Raw genomic sequence first — 22,303 nt, forward strand, 5'->3', positions numbered from 1 at the left:
TGGACATGTTGTCACACCCACCCCATGCCTCTGACCGTCTCATATTGTTGGCCAACTACTGAGCTTATTAAAAAGCTCAAAGATGCGTTGAGTTCAGCACCTCAATTGCAGCCCTTTATCATCACTGTTGAAAAGAATATTTCAAGATCACGGTATCAAGAGACAGAGGCTACAACTCCTGTACTGACGTCTGAATTGAGCTGACCACAATATTCGCCTTCTCCGCTCTGAATGAAATAATATGTCAGGGACATTTTAAAGTCAAGAACATCTAATAGAGTTCCTTTTAACCAAGGGCTATCAGAGAAAAACTTAGTCAAGCCAAACATACAATGCAATTTCCATGACTACAAATGTTTGGACTACAAATCCTTCTGATCTATTAATAGAATACAATTAATATAATTAAAATTCAAAATTAAGCACAAAATCGTGAACTTTGTGAAAGTACTATATAGTTACTTATAATCACAAACCACTGCCCTTGCTACAAGGGAGAGCAAGAATTTGTGGGAACTGTACCATGGGGCGACCCTTCCTGCTCACTAGTCACTGTGATGATTAATGTAATGCGAGCTGAATAAGTACAGGTTGTGCAGCAGATATTTCACTGCAGAAAAGTCCCGACATGATCACCATGCAAAGCTAACAAGTAAGTTGTATTTGTCGGCAAAAACAGTCAAGATCAATAATTCAATTGGATTAAAACAGATCTATTCGCATCCTTGCTTGCTTACAATGTAATAGCGTCTCTTCACTTCACCAGAAGTTTTGTCGCCTCATTCTGAATCGCAGAATGGTGCTGCACATACCTATAAATTTTGCCTTTTTGAATTGGAGGTTTAACACGTTACTGCGTATATTTTACTTTCATTGAGGCAATTGTTTCTATCCCTGAAATATAAAAATAGCATTGCACTTCCGCCTTAATGTTTTGCTATTCTGAAAGTGAGGATGATATTGGCAAATGTCTGAAACTGTAGTTAAAGCTAGTCACTGTGTTGGATTCTGTGCATGGAGCTGAATACCGAGCAGTTAAGATTTCAATTACAAAAGACAAGGTGTTGGGAGTTTTGTCAAGGTTATTCAGCACACTTGATGCCAGGAAGGCTATCACAGTTTATCGGCTGGAGAAGTTACAAATGCAAAAAAAGATAAAAAAAATCTAAAACTAAACAAACAGTCAAGTTTATCAGTACTAGTGTTTGTTGCTGTTGCATGTTGTGGAGCTAAGCATTTACAGAAATCTTAAAATATCTGAGACAATTCACTTTAAACTCAAGGTAGCTTCAGTACATGTTGTTTTAAGGGGGGTGTTGGGGTGGGTTCAAACACTGTGCTTTCACATCACTCAGGAACACTTCAGACTGTCATCCAAACTACTGTGCTGAAATGCTCCTTATCCAAACATCAGATGTTTTTAGATTTCTTAATGATGAGATACAATGAAATTCCAAAATGGGATCAAACAAAGATGACACAGATACAGTATCTGCACTATTAGGGAAATGGATAGATTAGGTTTGTTATGTGGGTAACATAGGTATCGTATTGAGAAAATAGTGCTCAATAGCCCTCTAAAGTCTGGAGACAAAGTGGTCCAAGTGTCATTAGCTCAGTTAGGTAGTTCAGAACTCAGCAGAATGAAAACCAGAATCCCTTCTGGGCTGTGAGGATGGCTGTTGAAGACCTGTGCCCTGAGAGTGCCCTGCACAACCTCGCGGGCCCATACCTGATATGGTTAGTGTGATTTCCTGAGGGCTTGCTGACAAGGGGGTGGGATTTGAGCCGGAAGCCTGGGCCAACACCTGGCTGAAGCTGGAATTATTGATTGTCAGAGTGATCTCGTGCTGAGCGTTCGCAGACGCCACGAGGCTCTGGGACGTCATGACCTGGGAGAGATCCTGAGAACCTAAGATGAAAGTGGAAAAAAACTCAGTAGCTTTTCATCAACATACATACCAGCAGTCTTACTAGTTAAGAAACATTTCTCTTTCAGAAGGTCATCTGAAAAGGATATTTAAAGATGAAGAAACACATATGATTAGAAGACTGTTTAGATGCATATGACCGTTGTCAAACACTTTCCTCAGGTCTGGACACTTGGGACCCTGGCATTCTGGGGCTGGACAGGTTCCATGGGTCTTAGCAAATACAAGATAGCATCATTTGGCACAATTTACTATGTTATTCAAATTAAAAAGTTTGACTCTTCCTGACAATGTAGGCATACATCTCTCATGTCTTTAAAAAGCCTACACAGCTTCATTTTCAGAGACTTGCTTCCAAAAGTGAATCTTTTTACAGTGATCTTTGTGAATTTGCACCCCTGTTCAAGAACCCATATGCTTTTCTTATTAACTCTATAGGTCACACTGTGTATAAAGCTTACCCCAGGCCTTTGCCTAAATACTATTTTCATCACAATATTATATGCAGGTGTATTGGTGTTATAGCAACACAATTCACATCTAAGAGGAAAACTTCCTAATAGTCCTGGGAGCTAAGGTAATGCAAGTCTACTGAAAGATAGTCAAACTTTTCCCGGTCATCCTGTGAACACTCCCAATATTACAAGAATTGAGAGGAACAGGAACAGGAGGGTAACTGAGGCTTGTAAAACAAAACGCCTCTTTAAAGAGATAAAAATAAGCCCATTTAAAATGACCACAACAGAGTACAGCACTACTTTAATGGTTTCTTTCGCTTCTGGTTATTATTCCAAAAGACACATTATGTTATTTCACCGTTTTTAATGCAGTACATGCATAAAATTATTTATTCGCTCTTCTGAAACTGGAGTTGAGTCAGAGGCGTGGTGATCTTCAGTAAGACAACAGCCGTTCATTCACGCACTCCGGTTTCATCATTCATAAATGAACACAACGACAGACGCCCCTGCTGTGATCTTATTAGTGCCCTGCTGTGCTGTCAGAAGCTGCTGTTCAGAGCACAGGAAGGATTGTGGGGGAAAAAAACACACAAATTGATAGAAAGAAAACAGCTAGCCCTCAATGCACAGCAGTGATGTGTGCTGCACACAGGTTAAGTATTTTTTTTTCCTGTGTTCAAACTGCACTAAAGATTAGATAGTCAAATATTAGAAAAGATGCAAATGAGACCAGCTTGTGTAACTCATCTTGCTCATGTGTTTTTATATTATTCCCGTGGGGTCTTTTAGAACCACATTACCACTGAAAAGAAGAAAAACTTTTTTTTAATCTTAAATTTGTATTGATTATTTCTTCTTTTAATTCCATTGTAGGATAAAAAGATGCCTAATGTGTTTCGGCTCTTTGTCGGGGCAAAAGGTCATTCATTTTATTCATTAGCACTCGTCATTCATATGGTGCAAGAAGCTCAGAATAATGGATTTATTATTCATTTATTGTCAGCTTAATGGCTTGAGGTTACATTTAAGCCAGATGAGGTGTGACAAACTTTAAGCATTGATGCATTTTTTTCTTGTCTCCATTAAGGATACTCAGTGCCAAAGACGATTGTGGAGGCTGACCTGTTGCTCAGCGAGTGTATGAATCATGAGCAAGACGGAAAAAGCAAAAAAAACTGGAATACACAAAGCAACAACTAATTAAGCGGAGAAGCTCTGCTGAACGGGGAAGGACGTGAGACCAGAAGGCCCAGCGATGTCTACCTACCGCTGCTGCTCGTTGTGAGAACAGCATCTTGCTCCGCCAGGCCACTGATGGTCATGCTCGCGGAGGTGACCGTGGGCTGCAAGGACAGGCTGGTGAGCGGGTGGATCACCACATTGGCCGGGACGGAGGAGTCCCCTGTGACCAGGTGGGCCCCTGGTTGCTGGGCCAGAGTGGAGTCTCCAGTTAGCTGATGGGAGAGGAGGTTGCCCTGTTGCAGAGTCTGCTGCAAAATGCTGGGGTCTATCTGTTTCGGGGAAAAGATGGACAAAGCTTTCAGTGGCCAAGGTTTGAAAGGCAAAGCCATCGGGTGAACTGGTGCACATTGTAGACGTCACAGGCTCTTAATTTTTTCATAGGGAAATGTCATGTGGACCAGCTGACAGGCTGCTATATATTAAATAAGTACTGCAATATAGTGCCTTACATACTGTACGCATACATTCAGAAAATAAATGTAGTAATCTAACGGTCCAATGACACATGGCTCACATATGTGCATGCTTGATATAAAAAAAGTACTCTTTCAAGTCTTACTTCAGTTTTCGAAGACCAACACATTGAACGCTTCACATAATTTATTAGATTGGTTGTACTTTGTTTTTAAAAAGAAGTACAGTGTCATTTGTCATGCTTCAGCATCATGTGTCAGGCACCAGAAGGCCTACCTGCAGCATTATGTTGTTGATGTTGCTGGTGTCAATGCCAGAGATCTGGACATTGGGACACACTAAATTAGTGGGTGTGAGCTGTAGCTGAATCCCTTCAAGTGCGGCCAGTCCAGCTTCTGTAAGAGACACTGTCAGATCTCCACCTGCTGATAAAAAAGAGATATTTGACTTCTCACGATGAGCAACATACAGAATTGTATGATTTATGATGTATGATGACTGCACTTGCTTTTCCGTTTTTTTAAATTGCATTAATTAAGGTTTGAAAGAGTTTACTATCACAACTATCACCCCTTTAGTCTGGATTTGCAGGTGACTTCAAACACAAACATGAAAGTTAAACGCTGAAGTTGGACTGGGAATTGTGTGCATTATTGGTGATCCTAAATTTAACATAAAAAAATCAGGTACGTTTATGTATATTACACAGGCAACACAAAACTAGTCTAGAAGCTAGAACTCCACTCTTCACACACAAGCCTTGAGAATAAACTTTCATGAGCTGAAGAGGAGAACTATCAGGGATATTCCATATGAGCTATAAAATCAAGCATCAGAGCATCCATAATAAGAAATATGAATGGCATATGTTTAGAGCTTATTATTCAGGATCCTGCCAGAAGATACCATAAACAATGAAGGGAAAAAAACTGCATAGTAAATCTGTTTACAGAGATAAGAAACATGAGTGTAATTGAATAACCAACCTTCCAAGAAAAAATAATTCTCTGGAAAAATAGAATATTACAAAAAACAGTCAGCCAAATCTAAAACAAAAATGATGAAACCAATATGTTTTTGTAACTTCTAATGGCAGTCCAAACTTAATCACACTGTAGTAGAATTTCAGGAGAACTCATTAAGCCTGTGGAAAACATTTTCATACATTCCAAAGGCTAAGTTGGAGCTTAGATAACTGCCTTAAATAAAAAATAAATTTAGTTGATGATTTGCTAGATTTGCTAGATTTTATATGTTTGGGGAAACGCCACGTTGCAGAAACACATAACCTTGTTAATATGGACCAAGATACACCAAGGGCATACTAGCCTTTCATAGCATTTTTACACCTCAAAAACGTTTCAAAGCTTTTAATTTATAACTATATTAAAAATATGTAATACTTGTGTGATGCACCATAACAGATATGACAAAGCACTAAAATATGAAGAGTAAAATGCTTTAACAAAACTTTCAAAATACATTAAAAGGAGAAGTCATCATTAGCTAGAAACTTCCCTATCTCATATCACAACAGCAGAAATCCGCATGCTTGAGATAGGAGATAATACAAAATCATCTTCAGGTTTGCTACGAAAATCCTTATTTTCCCAACTCATCTTTGCGTTGTGACATTAATTATAGTCAGTCTTTTATTACTGGAAATAAGATCAGTTCTGCGAAAAACAAAATAGTGGATCTGGTTCCAAGAATGAAAAGCTATACTTATATGCAACATAATATTCCTGTTTCAAGAATTTTTGGAATCTCTCAGAAGCTTCTTACTTGACATTGAAGCAGGAAGAATGGCCTGTCCCACAATGCCTTGCTGCAGGAGATTCTGTTCAAACTGGCCAGTCAGGACAGGGTTGTTGGAGATGAAGACGCTGGGGTCGCCAGAGGGTGTCTGGAGCAGGCTGACCAGGGGCAGGGGCTCGGACTGCTGCCTCTCAGCAGGCTTTTTGTTCTTCTTGGCATCAGAGGAAGACTTGAAGTGGCACTGGATGTGGGTTTTTCGGTGACCAGAGGTTCGGAAGCGCAGTTCACAGAAAGGGCACTTGAAAGGCTTGGATCCTGTGTGAAGCCGCATGTGGACTTTCAGACTGCCTTTTGTGGAAAAGGATGTGTTGCACATGTGGCAGTTAAAAAGCTTCTGACCTGCATCCAATACAAAACAAGGCCATTAACACCAAAAACAATGGGAGATTAAAAAACGTAATCATTCTATAAAGAACAATTGATGTTTTTTGAATAAATAATGGCTATCCCCATTATATGTCCAAGCCCATCATCTTATCAGGCCAGAGCATACTGTATATTGTATATTGGTTTCTGCAGTATTAACCAGACTACAGCTTCCCCCCTGGATGGGACAGCAGTCCATGGCAGGGATTACTCCACAGTGCTGATCCCCACATACACAGCTGGGTAGACTGGAGCAATTACTTATCCCTCAAGGTACAACAACAGTGACTGTAGTGAGGACTCGAATCTGCTACCCATCAGTTTTGAAAACCTCTACACTATGCTGCCCCCATCCTCTGGTACATTCACTGAAATTTAAATAACCTACTAGTATTCACCTGTTCAAACCACAAACTGAAATATAATCCCAGGGGCCAAACAGAAGAGCCATCATGGGCTTCACAGAACTCATTAAAATCTCACAGGTATCTAACCAGCCCCAAGCATTCACACAAATAATCCTCGTCAGTTCAGTTTAAGTGTATTTATATTTAAGTTTTTTTAAAAAGACATGGATTTAGAGAAACCTAAAATGACTACATGAGCCATAGTGTAACAGTGGCTTATTATCTGTTACTAAAAATGTCAATTTCCCAGTTCCAAATATGTTTGTGACAGTATATGGCAATACTGTGGAACAAGGAACTATTTATAAGGCTTTTCAATTCGTACCATCTGTATTTATAATCTTATTAATTAAATTCAAATACAGTAAATGCCAAGTTCTTTCAAGCCCTTGATAAAATGTGACTGAAAGCTGGTTTTAGCAAGAAAAAATGCAAATATACTGTACAATCAGCATTGGTTGCCTAGACAAACCAAAAAATGTGCACTTAGTAATAGTATGTGTTTTTAAGGAATGTATGTCATAAAACAAAATCTGTCCAAAATCTAACAAAACATTTGGTGAGAAAACTAAAGAAAGCCATTCACAAGTGCAGGACTTGTTATTTGAAGGAGGTAGGAAGGTTCTGAATACCATATATATCATATACGTATCTAGAAAATACACTTTCATTTGGACAGATTTGCAATTGTTTTATTTAAAACTGACAGTCGTTTTCAATTTTTCATGCTCTTTTAGTTATTCATGCAAGAAATACAGAACTGCTTTTGTTTTACCATATTTCCATTACTTTGTATCAAGGCCATGAAGAAATTTGAAGCAATTTATTAAATTAAAAGACGTTCTTAATCTAATATCCAAAGGCAATTATTTAGATTGGAATTAGTGTCACATGCAGCTCAAGGAATTTAAAAAAATGCGAACAGAAACAAAGAAAACATCCTTTGCAAAATACTTAACATTAAGGAAAAGAGAGAAAGTAAAAAAAAGAGAAGTACTTAAAACTTAAAAGAGAAGTAATTAATTCTGTTCATCTCTTCAAATGGCTGCTGAAGGAGTTTTGCTCCAAAAACGAAAGATCAGTGGATCCAAGGTAATATTGTAAGAGTCATTTAAATAATCACATGAAATTCAGTTTCTTTCCTACGCAGCAAATACGATGTCTGAGTCCCTCTAAGTGAGAGCATTCCCTGTTGAGAATATGAATGTGCCTGGCACCTGACTAGAGTCAGAGCAGCTGTAGAGATGTCACGGGACTTTGTCTAGAGATGTTGGAAAAATACCCTACAGTAGGATACATGTATATCTGTATAATGATGCTCATTTCAAACTGTATAAAGATGTAATGGTAAGCATTTCTGCAATTTTACTTATTTAATGAGTGGAAGCCTAAGGTATTGAAAGGTGTCACATTCATAAACTAACAAATTGTGAAAACCTTAAGCATAAAGCATCACAAGATTGTTTTTAAAATTCAGTGTGCAGAATTATTTGTCCTGGCTCAATAACATTCCTCTAATATAACAAAAGAAAGTCACCCAAACAAAGCCGATAACTTTTCTCTCAGAACAATCCAGAATTGTTCAATTACAGCCATTTAACCATCAAGACACTGAAAAATCCTAACTTGGAAGTGTATGAAATGGCTTCATGTGTTGTGGCCAAGAAGGAGAAGGGATGTCTCGAGGGAGAGACGTGCTCACTGACCTGTGTGCGTCTTGACGTGACAGTCCAGAGTGGATTTCACTGTGAACCGCTTCCCACACTCGTCACACTTGTACGGCTTCTCTCCGGTGTGGATGCGGACATGTCTGTGAGGAAAGCAAGAAGTCACAGTGCTGTTCAGCGAGGTTCTGAAATGAGTTTTAAGTTGTAACAAAAAGGCTATTTTCTGGGAGTAAACAGGAAGACACAAAAACGCATGTTCCTTTTATGCTCTGCATTCATTTTCAAGGGATTCTTTATTATCTGAATGCAACCCAGGTCAATTTCATGTTACTGTAAATGGAAGTGTTTAGCAGAGAGACTCTAGCATATTTTCACAGAATCCACATAAAGACTGCTGTACATAGTACAATGGTATTTTTCACAACACTTATCCTTGCCTTCCAGTTCCTCTGAAATGTCATGTATTCTCTCTGCAAACAAAACACAATAGGTGTCTATCCATCTTATGTGGCACATACAGAAAGCACAAATCAAATCCTACACGCCTGAGAGACAAGAAAGTCAGGAAGAAAACATGTTATACAGCCGCCTTCGAGAAACACCATGGGACTGGTTCCTTTGTGGATCCTTTCATGAAGGCTACAGAGTTAGCACTAATGCTGACAGATAAAAAAAGAAAAGGCCTCCCGGGCACACAAATGGAAAAGTAACCAGATCAATAAAAGGGAAGAAGAACCCTGCTCCCAAAAATAATCCTTGTTTTTTTCATGTATTCTATTTGTCCTCTGTATTTCTTTCAGTCCACGTAGGTCCACGGGAGACATTTCAGAGCAGGAGCTGACTGGCCTTGCAGACCTGGCTTTGGAAAGTACAAAGTAGAATTAAGTGCCCAGCTGCAGACAACTTGAAACACAGCCCAGACAGATCTCAGTGGATGGCCATCATTCGTTATATAGCTGTTAATAAACGGAAATCCTGTGAGGTCTTCTACCTTCAGCGCTGCCTCTATAAAGAAAATGAGGCACACTGCATACCACAGCAATGGGATTCTGTATGAAAAGTCAGAAAGAGTTTAGAAACTACTGTAAGAATCTGGAAAAATCTATAATTCAAGGTACTTCTTGGTCTACTTTTACGACCAAATTCATAACACATCTCCAAGTGCTCATTCTTTGCTACCATTTTAAAGATAAAGGAATTTTAATTACTTGATTCATTCATTCAGCTTCACAGGTTTCTGTTTCAATAGAGCATGTAAATATGCTCTACTGGTGCAGGTCAGACAGGAGAAGACACAGTTCTAGAGCTAGAACCTACACAATGAGTTAGAAAATAAACCACTCTCAGAAATGTTTAGTCTTTCAAAACTAGACAAAATTCACCCAAAAAGCAACATTTCTTTTTGTTTTGTTTTAAAAAAAAGCTGAAATATTAAATGCGTTTGCTGGCTTCTGAGCCAAATTCCACTGTGGTGACAAAATACCATAAAGACAGGATCTATGAGCTTTACACATAGAAAAGGACCAACATCAACCATCTGGGATTTACATCAGTTATTATGCACCAGCAGCCCCACTAGACAGTAGTTTAGGTAGAGAACTAAAACACTGCTTCACCAACTGAACTAAATGCACTACTCTTTCAAAATGCACTAGGATCTTAATAGCCTAGTAGCACCAGGAGCTTGGTGCAACAGCCTGCTGATGATGCAGCATGCCTGCACCTTACCACCCAACTGGTGGGAGAAGTGAGGCCCCTCGTCTGTTAATAATAATAATAATAATAATAATAATGTTACTTTGCCTTCAGTACTGTACTGTACAAAATGGACTAAATTGTCTGCTGCCCTAAATTAATACGGACATCTACAAAGTTTAATGGCATATTAGCTCTTACTATCAAGACAGTAATGGTAGTTAGAGTATTTTTATGAACCCTTAAGATTAGAATGGTAGTGATTTTTACACAAATCCCTAAAAGACATCTTATGTGCACACTACAGAAATTGTGTCTGAACATGATGTGCTAGAAAATGAGATTATAACAGTATGTAGTAACACATGCATTTTGACTCATACAAATGACACCCACTGTCAGGTGAAAAAGAAAAGCAAATACAAAGAAAAGAAAATGCTAACATAGGGATGAAATAGGAATTATCCTAAGCAATTGTAACAAGGTTTCTAGTATGTTATGTAGGCACAATTCCTTCAAAACATCAAAAATTAGCCTTCCTCGGAGTCACCAATTACATAAAGCAATCTGGATGATTTAATTAAGACAACTGCTCAATAAACCTATTACACCAGATGATCTGACAGATTCTAAAGGTCATGTTTTCAGGACTGTTTGCTCTTCAAAGGGACTTGGATCAGATTGAGTTCATGAACGTTTCAGCATTGCAGGACTTCACCTTCTAAGGCTGAAATAATCTCTGAACTGTTTTAGCAAAAAACTATGTTGACCTGAATAGGAAGCACAGCAAACAGAAACACTCAGGAAGAACAGGTCTCTCATTTACTTTATGTGCAGGACATGATGTAATAACATAGGAGCAAATACAACAGACAGACAGAATAAACTACTCCTCTACAGTAGGAGTGTGGATAATTTCTGCAGTTTAAAACTTTCAGTAGTTTCTGTAGTTTAAAACTTTCAGATCTGATAATGACTGGATCAAAGACAAGTACCCATGTATGAAAGTTTTGCCTTAGCAGAGGCTGATAAAACTACAGCATCTCACTGAAATAAAAACATAAAAATATGTCCTTGGTTTTAATAAATCGTAGACTCCATAGCACGTCTCCTCATTTGCCACAATCTATTGGTTGCCATAGTATCAGAAACCATGCCATTTTAATCCCTGCTCAGCATTATTCTACTATTGTTAAAGAACATTCTGGCAATCATAAGAGTTGCTCATTTAATGTGGCTTCATTATTTTAATTGAAGTTTGCTCCTGAAATTCTGACTTCAGCACCAGCATCTGTAACGCAGTAGGTCAAAGCTCGGTAACTTCATGAATACTAATAAATCCTGGCTGTTCTTATACTGTTTGGGTTTCACTATTTGTCTATAAAAGAGGATGTGTGTTTCCATCTGTATTTTCACCCCTTGTGAGGAAAGAAGACTGCACACAGCTGTCCCGTGAAATAGGTGCAGGACTGAGTTGAGTTCTCCCTATCATGCTGCGAGCATGAAGCACAGGATGTTTCTGTAGCAGTGACTCACCAGACCCACACACTACTGCTCCCTTTAGTGTTCTGCCCAGAAACAGTGTATGGTACGATACATATGGCCATTAGATCAGTTTTTATTTTGGAAAATGGAACAATGCAAGGGTAACACTACAGAACTAACAAACAGGTAAAACAGGATGGTGTTTACACAGAGTTCCTGTAGGTAAGAAGTTTGTTACTTTACAGTGAAGTAATAGTTCTCCTGTTTCTCAACAATGGCAAGAGCTGCATTAACAACTGTATGCCGACTCATCTGAAACCTGTTCACACAGAACCTTTGTCTGGTTCTTCCTCCAGGGAAATGCATAAAGCCACTGAAGCCTATCTGAGAGACTTTTATCATGTGTCTCTATTTCCTCAGTATTTGTAGTGTACACAAATTTACCCATGAAAGGACTCATTTTATTTTTTTAATTCTAAAAGATTTTGTAATGTATTGTAACAACCCCTCTAATACAAATGGTAAAAAATGCCTCTAATAATAAGTAATGGTACTTCTTAGCTCTGTCTTTAAGTGTTAAAAGTTGTTTTTAGAAGACAAATTTCAAAGATATTTTTCTCCAGACTCCTTCCTTCAATGTGCACAATTAAGTTGTTGAGGAATATTAATTTACCTGTCAAGTGTTAACACTTCTCTGCTGTCGGTAGATTAAAATAAAAGGAAAATCAGATGAGAACAATCCTCTAAACTCTTCAGGTAGATAGAGTTTGATTAGGGACTAACTGCTCTCAGCTTTCTCTGTTTGACACAATCATTCCACTACAATTTCACTCTTCAGGAACATCAAGGCAGTCGTGAGAAGGCGCATTGGAAACTACAATTTAAAGGCTGTATGTTTCCCATCTTTAAGCAAAATGAAATGATCAACAACAGCATGCAGGGATTTCATTCAAATTGATATTTTTGTCTGCATTTGCAAGTAATCAAAATAGTAATACTTGAAATCTTACTGTGAACACAACTCATGGGACGTGCTTGGCGAATCTTGATTCTTACTGACAATGTAATTAACATCTAAGAGATCATGGTTTTCTTTTTAGAATAGTTTTTGATGCACACACAAAGAAAAACTAAAGTAAGCACATACTGTGTCTTTCATAATTTACATTGATCGTATATCAACAATGTTATTTTTGTTTTTTTCCATGGCTGCATTCTCCTGATGTCCATGCAAAACAGGCATTGTTCTTCAAATATTTTTTCTGAGGCAGAAACCACAGGCTAATGATTTCACAGACTTAGCTACTGCAAATTGTATACCATTTCTTCTGTTGAATCATCAAGTCTGAATGAATACATCTGCAATCACAGCTTTTCAGAGTGTAAATCATGATTCTCAATAGCTTTTTTATTCCAAAAAACTGTGGAAAAACATTTGGAAGTAAGAAGTGATAGTTATATATACATACTGTATATGAATCCTTTATTTAACTAGGTTAGTAAATTGCGAACATATTCTCACATTCATTGACCAGAAGACCTCATTTACACAGCAGGGAATTTAGTGAGCCAATTTGAGTGAAGTACTATGCTCTGTAGTATCCCTGTTGAGATTTAAGCCCACAACCTCACAACTTTTTGAAGAACAACGAAGGTTTTATTTTAATTACTACTATTTTACTGACAGTTGGAGTAGGATTCCATATTTTCAGTTTTAATTTGTTTCATGAGTGATTTGGCAATCATATTTTGCAGATGTACTGTACATTGAACATAGAACTGTTGGCTGTACTGTGTAACATCAAAAAACAGAAATTATATTTTCAATTTCTAAAGCACATTTTCTGGTTTGGGAAGAAAAGAATATGAGCAGCTATTTTGGCAAGACAGTCCAGTCCAGTCACTTCCTTTCTGGTTATTCTGGTAAGGGATTTAATGTAAATGAAAAGACACATTGCACCCTTCTGCATTTATGAATATTATATGCAATCTCAAAGGTCAATTTAATATTCAACTGAGCAATATGTATAAAACCAAATACTGTATGCTTTTCAGTCACAGCAGGAAACGGGTATCTAATCAATTTCTGTTCTAACATGATTCGTTTCTGCCCTGGCTGCTGATCATAGCTACACACTAGGTAAATTAAACTACTTGAGAACCTTTTTACTCCTGTCATGTTATGGTTCTAACAGAGGAAAACAACAGCCCATCAAACCAAAAAAATGTTAAGCACAAGCGAGAAGCTGAGGAAGCACACAAATGCCTAATTGCTTATTAAATCATGTTCTACTCTATCTTTAGCAAAATGAACAAGATGAGTGTCTTTCAATGATGTTTTCCTGTTATTGCAGCCCCTGCTTAGAATGACAGTGTGGCAGAGCACTTCATATATCTCAAGGAGCATCATTAAATGTACACTGAATTCTGAGAGCTCTTTGCACCAAACAAAACACTTTTCCAATGTATAGGAAATACAATATTTTTTTTAGAAAAGAGAGAAGGTTTGATTATTTACCAGATGAAAAAGGACATTCTAGTCTGGTCTAAGAAATGACAGAAATAGCACCACAAGTGCTACAGACATGGCCAAATTCATTTTAATGTTTGTTCTTGAAAAATACTTCAAGCTCCAAAATGGAAAATGAGCAGATTTATACAACGGGCAAAGAAGAGGAGACATGCCGAGGAGTACAAATACTCTTTTGCACACAGAGCTGTAGGGTTATGTCTCTATCTACAATGCCAAGCTGTTGGACTCTCCAAGAAGCAGCAGCAGAACAGGGTTTTGGGGCTGACTGGCTACTAGCAATCAAACGCACAATATGAGCCAAACAACCTCATTTTAACCGTTCTTTTAGTCTTAACAAAAATGTAAACAATTTCTTGCTCAATATTCCAGCATCCAGTATAGACAGGTAGTATAAGGGCTCAGTCAGATTCCTCTGATATTCATCCCATACAAGCACACATTTGCACAGCAAATGTAAGCATGTCCTTTCAAGCTCAGGGTGAAAAATGTTAAATACTGTATGTCTAAATTGAATTATTTCTTTATCAGTGTCTTACTTTTAATTTCTTCTTGTCATCAGTTCTCATTAGAAGAGATTTTTCTTCCAGAAAGATTCAGACCTTGACCTCAGTCCTTCAGCACAGTAATAACACATTTTAAATTTAAATATTAAACACCCTAGTTTTAAAATTAGGATTGGCAGTTGTTGATCCTGGGCAGCAACGTGCAGCAGTGGTCAGGCTTCTGGACATGTATTTAGAAGGTTGTGGGTTCCCGTGATATACTGCTGTTGTACCCTTGAGCAAGGTACCTCAATGCCCAGTTGAATAAATTAGCCAAACACAAGTTTATCTGGATAAAACAGTCATCAAACAAATCTTACTCACCCCTACAGCCCTGGGAAGGAAGAAAGCAACACATATACCCACCAACACAGAACAGTGAAAACCAATCAAGCCAACAACATCATCTTCTAACAAATCTCAATCGAATTTCACTCTAGCAAGGATGTAGTGCCAGGCAAAGTGTCCCAAATTTACAAGTGCACGACTGTGTATAAGGAATCATCAACACATAGCGAGCGCTAGATGTCTGCCTTCTTCACTTTGGCCAGCCCTTGCCCAACAATACGCCTTATCCCCAGGTACCAGACAGGCCACACCTGAGCTGCACAGTAATAAGCGTGGGTCAGGTCCCTGAACTGTCGTATCAGATATCATTAATTGTTAATTGTGTGTAATTGTAATGAAGGGGGAGACAGAGCAAAATGAAAGTTTTGAATACCTGACCAGGTCACTGGGCTTCTTGAAACTCTTGGGGCAGTAGGTGCAGCGGTTGGCGTACTTGGGCTCTGTCTCCAGCTCTACCGTCTTGTCTTTGATCTCGCTGATGCGGTCCCTCTCTGCGGCAGACTGGGCAAGCACCTTCTCTGACACCGTGGCGTCTTCCCGCGGCTCGGCCTTGGCGAGCTCCGCCGTCTGCTCCTCGGTGAAAGTGATGATTCCCGTCCGGTTCCTCTTCAGCACGACCCTCTCTGCATTTTCCTCTTCCTCCGCACCCAAAACTGTGAAAAGCCGAAGACTGAAACGTGGCTATAAATTCTATCCATCAGGAACTCAATCTAAAATAGATGGCTGTCCAAACCAGGAGAAGAAATTCGAAAGTTAAGAATGAATACTGATTTGTCCATATTGAAAAGGCTTTCTTTAGTAATTGTAAAAGGTTCATACTGAAGCATGACCAAAAGGCTTGCTTCTCATTAAGATTTGTTTCCACATCAGATGCCTGGAGATGTTTTCTGATCATTCCATTCCTGCTGGGTGCACATTCCAAGGCAAAGCATTTAATTTGTATTGAGAGTGAAATATTGCTTGCTTGTTTTCATTTTCCACATCAAAAGGAATTAATTTCTTTTGAATAGCAGAACAGTAGAATTTTACAAAATCAGTGGCGCAGTTACCCTCAGAATTGTTTCTTCTTTTCTTTGGTCTTCCTAATTAACATACAGATACCAGTATTCCTGTAAATAACTAAGCAAAATGGTAAATTAATGGAAAATTAATTTATCATTTAGATACTAGCTAGGCAAAATATGCATATGGCTTTTATTTAGCTGTTCAGCACCAAGCTAATGAATCATAATTTATCCAATCTTTCTTTTGTTAAGGTTATCAGTGATGCAACCCAGGTAATTACATTATCCTTCTTTATAATGTTAGAATTATCTAGAAGGAATCTCATAACATATTACTCATGAGCTTACAAACAGTTTAAATTATTATGTACCCCAACCTTACGTTATGGTTTGAGATTTAATCAGCATTAAGGTTTAATAATTCTATCAGTGTATGAATACATTACTAATACACTTTTACACCCCCTAATATAATGTGTTTTATTATTCGAGTCATTGTTTTGCACCTTATTAACAGACTGTGAGATACCTAACTGAAAATTAAAAATGCAACACCTGATTTCCATTCCCTTTAAAACTGGCCCGTTTTAGTAGCCATTAATGGATGATCCTGGAAATAGAGAGACCCCCTCAGTCAGTCTGTGTGTACTGTATGTGGAGGGGTAACAAAGCATTACCTCTGGGTCCTGCGATATGATCTTTCTTCATGTGTTTCCTGCAGAGCAGGGTTGTCCGAAAGGTCTCGTCACACATGGGGCACTTGAAGGGCTTCATATTCATGTGTATTATCATGTGTCTGTTAAGGCTGCCATTGGTGGTGAACGAGGCATCACAAACATTGCATTTGAAGGCCTTGACACCTGAAAGGGGGAAAAGCACGCAGACAAGAGTCATTGCGCTCAAGAAGCCATCAGAACAAGTCAAGTTGAAGGCAGAAATCTAAACAACACATTTGCGTTTAGCCTTAAATGGCACTGAGCTGAATGTATTTTGGATTATATAGACCTTCTTGGATCAAATAGCGTTTTTTGTTTTCATATCCTGGTACATAAGCAATTAACCTCTCTTGAACCTGATCTGCAGGCAGAAGAGAGAGACACAGGGGGCTGTTTTTGGGAGTAAGGTTGGATGATCTCAGGGTATTTTGTCCTGACTTACATCAAGCAAAACACAGAGGGCACAGACATACCTGAAAGTCACTCAAAGCCTGAAAGCTGAGCTGAAACTGGGCTGTTCAGAGCTACATTAGCTGTGAGCCTGCTCTTTCCTCTATCAGTTCCCTAGGAGCTGTAATGTGACTCAACTTCTTCTATCAGTGTCCTCTGTAATTATTCCTTTACACTATTTACTGCGTACTAATCTTTGAGCCAGAGGGTCAGATATATTTGTGAAAGGGAGGGCTGTGTAATGTACGGTTTTACTCTTCTAGTAACTAGTATTTAAGTATCCTAATATCACATTTGTTTTTATTATTATCACCTCTGTCTTTATGTTTCTCTTATTTGTGGATGTGCCATTATACAGCATAGAGATTCAGACAGCGAGAAAGCTTGTCTGTAAGTCTATGCAAAGCACTGTAGTGCCCCCTAGGTTTCTTTTTGTACATGACAGCTTTGAGAAGAGCCAAAACTGTGGATTATGCTTTTCTTTGTTACTGTTTTACTAAAGGTTCAAGTATTGTCAAACTTGGCTCTGAAGCCTAGTTATTTAAGTCCTATTTTTTGTCACTTTTATATACCTTTTATGCAACCTTTAATAGTCGCTTAAAGAAGGCTAAACAGCCAAAATGTTGTCTTTCTTCTTAGTTTTAAGCACGGAATTAACCTTTACTTGTTCCAAAATAAGCTCATGATACAGGAATGGCTCAGAACCTCTGCTTTTATTGGCTACTGCACTGTTTTCATGCCAGAACCTCGTCTCGATCTCCAAGAAACTAAAGGTTACTCAATCATGCTATTGTGAAGAAACACAAACTGAACATGCCTATTCCAAAGGTACTCCTCAAAGTCTGGCACAGTCAAGAAATGAACACAAAGCTTGAATGTATTAGCTATGAGTCTTACCTGTGTGTGTGTTTAAATGAGACTTGAGAACTCCAGCTGAGACAAAGCTTCGACCACATAGGTGACACCTAAAGGGCTTTTCTCCAGTGTGAGAGCGGACGTGCTGCTTCAGGTGGCTGGACTTCTTGAAGCCCTTGTTACACATTGAGCACCTGAAGAAATACACTATTCATTAGTAAGGCCTGGACTCCATTCTAATACCTTACATCTCTGATTGAGGAACCTCCCCAGGTTTAAGAAAATAGACCTCAAATCTATCAATTTGATATGAGAGCTCCCAAATCACTGGACTATAATAAAGACCAGAAACACCCGATAGTGCATAAAACAGACAAGTAGCCTTCCATTTGCACACATCACATATAACATCTATGGCACTTCCTGTTTAACCTATGGGATGTACACAGAAAATTGCACTTTTCCAATGTCAGCTTTCAATGTTACAACAGTTAAGACATGTCAGCATGAATCATCTACATACAGGAAAGTGAAATATGTGTCTTTGCATCCGCTGCAGTTTTAGGTAAAGTCTGACTTTCCAGCATCAGAGACTCAGAACCATCACTTCTAATCATGTGCTCATCAAGCAGTTAGTTATATACATTACCCTTCTGAACAGGGGACACTACCTCATGAATTATCTTGTTTTATGAAATACATGTCTTTGTTTTACAAAGAAAAACATTATCTAGTAAAATATGGTGAGTTCATTCAGAAATTCAAAACCCATCGGTCTTTTACAATCATTTAAATGTACTTAATTAAATCCAAGGAATAGTTGCAGACTTGTATTTAAAGAACCCCTATAAAAAAAGCATAAATGAAAGCCTAGGAGTATCTACAAACCACCTATGAGAAAACAGTTCTAGTGAAGTATATTTGAAAAAACTGTAGAATGAAGTGCTATTGTTGCCTTAGTTTCAGACATTAAGTTTACTGAAATAACTTATGGTGCTGTCTATCTGCATCACAGCTTCAACATAATTGATGTGGGCTGCACATCGTTCCAAACAATTATGCCTCCCACTGCTGTTCTATTTATGTGGCCTATTAAGAATGCTCAATATGTTCATATCCTGTGGCTGTATGCATGATCCATCATGCTAAATCATTCTGGATTTAGATGTGAATATTCTTTTTGAAGGCTTCTTGCTATAGGCTTTGTGCCCACAAGGATAACTTCAAGTGCAGCATTCCCTAGTTACTGAGGTATGCATTGTGGACTTCACTCTTTGATAAGAAACAATAATCAGTTAACCTGGGAATGCACATATTCAAAAAGAACAAATGTATGATTCTGGGAAAAGTACAGAGCCATATTTGCTCTTTCTCTTCTGGCAGTAATACCTGTTTACCTCTGCTTTTAACTAAACAGACACTGCTTGCAGCAGTGTGCAGGGTGAATTTTCTTTGTTTCAACAGGACAGACACACCAAAGACTCAGCACTAAGTAGTTCTCTCTGATGAACATTGAGGACTTTGGCATGTACAAAATGCAGACTTCACAAACCTAAAGCATAAAGATCAAAATTGTGGACCCATGTCAAACAATTAAATACCGTCACGTCTCTCAAGCAGAAAAACTGAGGATCATAAATCACCGTCAAAGATTTAACAAGCTGTTGCATATCACTCATGCACTGTTGTAGCCTGTAATTGTGTGTGTGTGGCATGAAATCCAAGATATGGCAAAAAGATGGAGAGGAGCTGAATTATTAGCAACCATCTCCTTATGGGGGTCTGCTTTTAACATCCTTAGATTCCATGACTCATCCCCATGCCAGCAGCCATATCACTCTGCAACTCACAACTGGCAACCCACTGAAGCTAAGCAGGTGTGAGCCTGGTCAGTACCTGGGTGTGAGACCTCCTGGGAAAAACTAAGGTTGCTGCTGAAAGAGGTGTTAGTGGGGCCAACAGGGGGCGCTCACCTTGCAGTCCATGTGGGTCCTAATACCCCAGTATAGTGACGGGGACACTATACTGTAAACAGGCGCCGCCCTTTTACATGAGATGTAAAACCGAGGTGCTGACTGTGGTCATTAAAAATCCCAGGGCGTTTCTCGAAAAGAGTAGGGGTGTAACCCCGACGTCCTGTTAAATTTCCCATTGGCCCAATCATGGCCTCCTAATAATCCCCACCTATGAATTGGCTTCATTACTCTCCTCTCCTCCCCACTGAGAGCTGATGTGTGGTGAGCGTTCTGGCGCACTAAGGGTGCTGTCACATTATCCAGGTGGGGCTGCACATTGGTGGTGGTGGAGCGGAGTCCCCATTACCTGTAAAGCACTTTGAGTGGGGTGTCCAGAAAAGTGCTACTGTATATAAGTGTAAGCTATTATTATTAATTATTATTATCCTGCCCCTACGTGCATAATTGTATTCTTTAAGAGCTAGCTAATTGCCCACATACCTCATCTAGGAGAGAGCATAGCGTGTAGCAATGGCTCTCCTAACAAAAGGAAGAACGGCACCAAACCTGCACAAACCATGAGCAAGGTCTGACTGTTCTTCACTCTGTGCCAGATTGGCCACTCAGTACTGCAGAAAAGAATTACACTTTCAATCTTGTCAGCTCTAAAGCAATGAAGAACTGCTGCTTGCTTTAAAGGCATCACACTGTGTAATTTCTGGCAAGCAGAGACCTTTGGAACCTATTGCCACCGTCTAATGAAAAGATACTTTTTTCATGCAGGTAGCTGGGTAGCCTAAAAGTGCATGTAAGCAGCCCCAGAGAAGCCCATCAGCCCTAATTTATGCTGCGTAATCGCAAAATCAGGTTATTGTCAAAAGATGAATTCCTCAGCCGGTACTGGGGGTCACACACACTGACCTGTACGCCCTCTTGTGGCTGTCATCACTTTCCTCCTGGAAGTCTGGCCTCTGTGGCTGCAGCTGAAGGTCATTCTGAGGCGGCTCCTGAAGTAGACGACTTGTCTGGGAAAGAAATGTCAGTATTAACTGGTTTTACTTAACTTGACGAGGCATGTTTTAAATGATTATACATTTTATCTTTTAGGATGGTATTACTGTCTTAAGGACTAGGTATTGTAGATTCCTAGCACGTTTACATTCAGAAAATGTATGATAATGACGTGTAAAACCAAGCACATAAAACCAAAGTGTCCTGTTGTGGTGGTCTCTGGGGCTGCTGTCTGACCAATTGCAGTTAGATGACAGAGACACACCCTTCTGCTAAACCTGATGTGCTGGACGGACCAGCAGGTGTTAAGACCCCAGATACTGTACTGTTCGGATGCCACTGGTGTACGATGGATAGCAACCTCCAGCACAAGCTATATATGACACTCTGTTTTAACCAAGACACTTACTTTTCAAAGGTGAGTTTCCATTTGAAAGCCCCATGTAGGAAAGCGCCATGTGGGAAGTGATGAGATAGAGGCATACTCACAGGGCCCTTCCCTGTCACCCTTTTTTCAGACTGACTTACCACCTCAGCACCGGAGACCTGCAGCAGGTTCTGCTGGTGGTAACTGGAGGACAGTGCCTGAGACTCCAGCGTGCTGGAATCCTGAAGCTGCTGAACCGCGGAGAAAGGTGGCTGCTGGGTGAACCCGTCCGCTATGGTAAAACCTAAAACGCGATACATTTGTTAAACATCCATTCTCTCTGATAGGGAATAACTGACTAAGAACTCTGTAAAGAAGAAGGATTAAGCACCATCGTTAAAACACTGACTGCTCAGTCACCTTCTTTAGTCGGCCTCACTCAATGACAGATGCTTTTGTGCCAGAAAGTTCCTGTTTGGATTCTCAGAATAAAGACAAGGATATTTTGCTGCACCAGTATTTTTAGCAAGGATGATAAGTTTGAAGAGTTTCAAAAGAAGTTGAAGAAATGCTCTTTTACTTTCCTTTCGGTTTGTGTTTGCAATGGCCACTTAAATTGATTGTTGTTTTGTTTTTATTTTTATGAATAACAAAGCTTTGACAATGACTCTGAAGTGGGGACCAGCTTCACTTAAAAGTAAAAGATGCAAAGGAGAAAGGCCTCACAAACTGCCATAGAGGAGTGTTTGTGGCAATAGTAAAAATAATTCTTTCCACAAGTCAAGGGGAAGCTTAGCAAAATAATTTGATCTTTAAAAAGGTGAAGATGCTGAGGTACTTGTCCAATTAAAGTAGATACATTCGGCATTTTCCTTTGTACAACAAATTTATAAAGCTTTCAAAAGTTTCAGAATATGTCTTTTTTAGAGATTTTGTGAAAGAACAGGCATGACTTATTTTTAATTTTCATAGTTACTTATAACCTCCATTCCCAAAGTGCTTGCATCTCTGGGATTCTACTATACGTATCGTAGAC

At 39.0% G+C, this 22,303-nt stretch overlaps 1 protein-coding gene across 3 annotated transcripts in view; it reads right to left on the reverse strand.

Annotated features, from left to right (window-relative positions):
* The window catches only part of LOC102693236 (zinc finger protein 236), a 99,339-nt gene that overhangs the window by 24,164 nt on the left and 52,872 nt on the right, over positions 1-22,303 (reverse strand). For 2 of the 3 annotated variants that reach the window (XR_001479546.2, XM_015357163.2), the window contains exons 16-25: positions 21,429-21,571; positions 20,811-20,914; positions 17,977-18,128; positions 16,591-16,773; positions 15,283-15,562; positions 8,346-8,449; positions 5,834-6,205; positions 4,325-4,473; positions 3,660-3,903; positions 1,733-1,912 (exon numbers count right to left, since the gene is read on the reverse strand). Coding sequence is in view for 2 of the 3 variants with exons in the window: in XM_015357163.2 (XP_015212649.2) it covers positions 1,733-1,912; positions 3,660-3,903; positions 4,325-4,473; positions 5,834-6,205; positions 8,346-8,449; positions 15,283-15,562; positions 16,591-16,773; positions 17,977-18,128; positions 20,811-20,914; positions 21,429-21,571 (1,911 nt within the window). In the remaining variant the exon portion in view is untranslated. The remainder of the gene's footprint in view (positions 1-1,732; positions 1,913-3,659; positions 3,904-4,324; positions 4,474-5,833; positions 6,206-8,345; positions 8,450-15,282; positions 15,563-16,590; positions 16,774-17,976; positions 18,129-20,810; positions 20,915-21,428; positions 21,572-22,303) is intronic. The other variant, XM_015357165.2, reaches the window with a different exon arrangement.

The sequence above is a fragment of the Lepisosteus oculatus genome, chromosome 10 (assembly GCF_040954835.1).
Source record: "Lepisosteus oculatus isolate fLepOcu1 chromosome 10, fLepOcu1.hap2, whole genome shotgun sequence".
Classification (NCBI taxonomy): domain Eukaryota; kingdom Metazoa; phylum Chordata; class Actinopteri; order Semionotiformes; family Lepisosteidae; genus Lepisosteus; species Lepisosteus oculatus.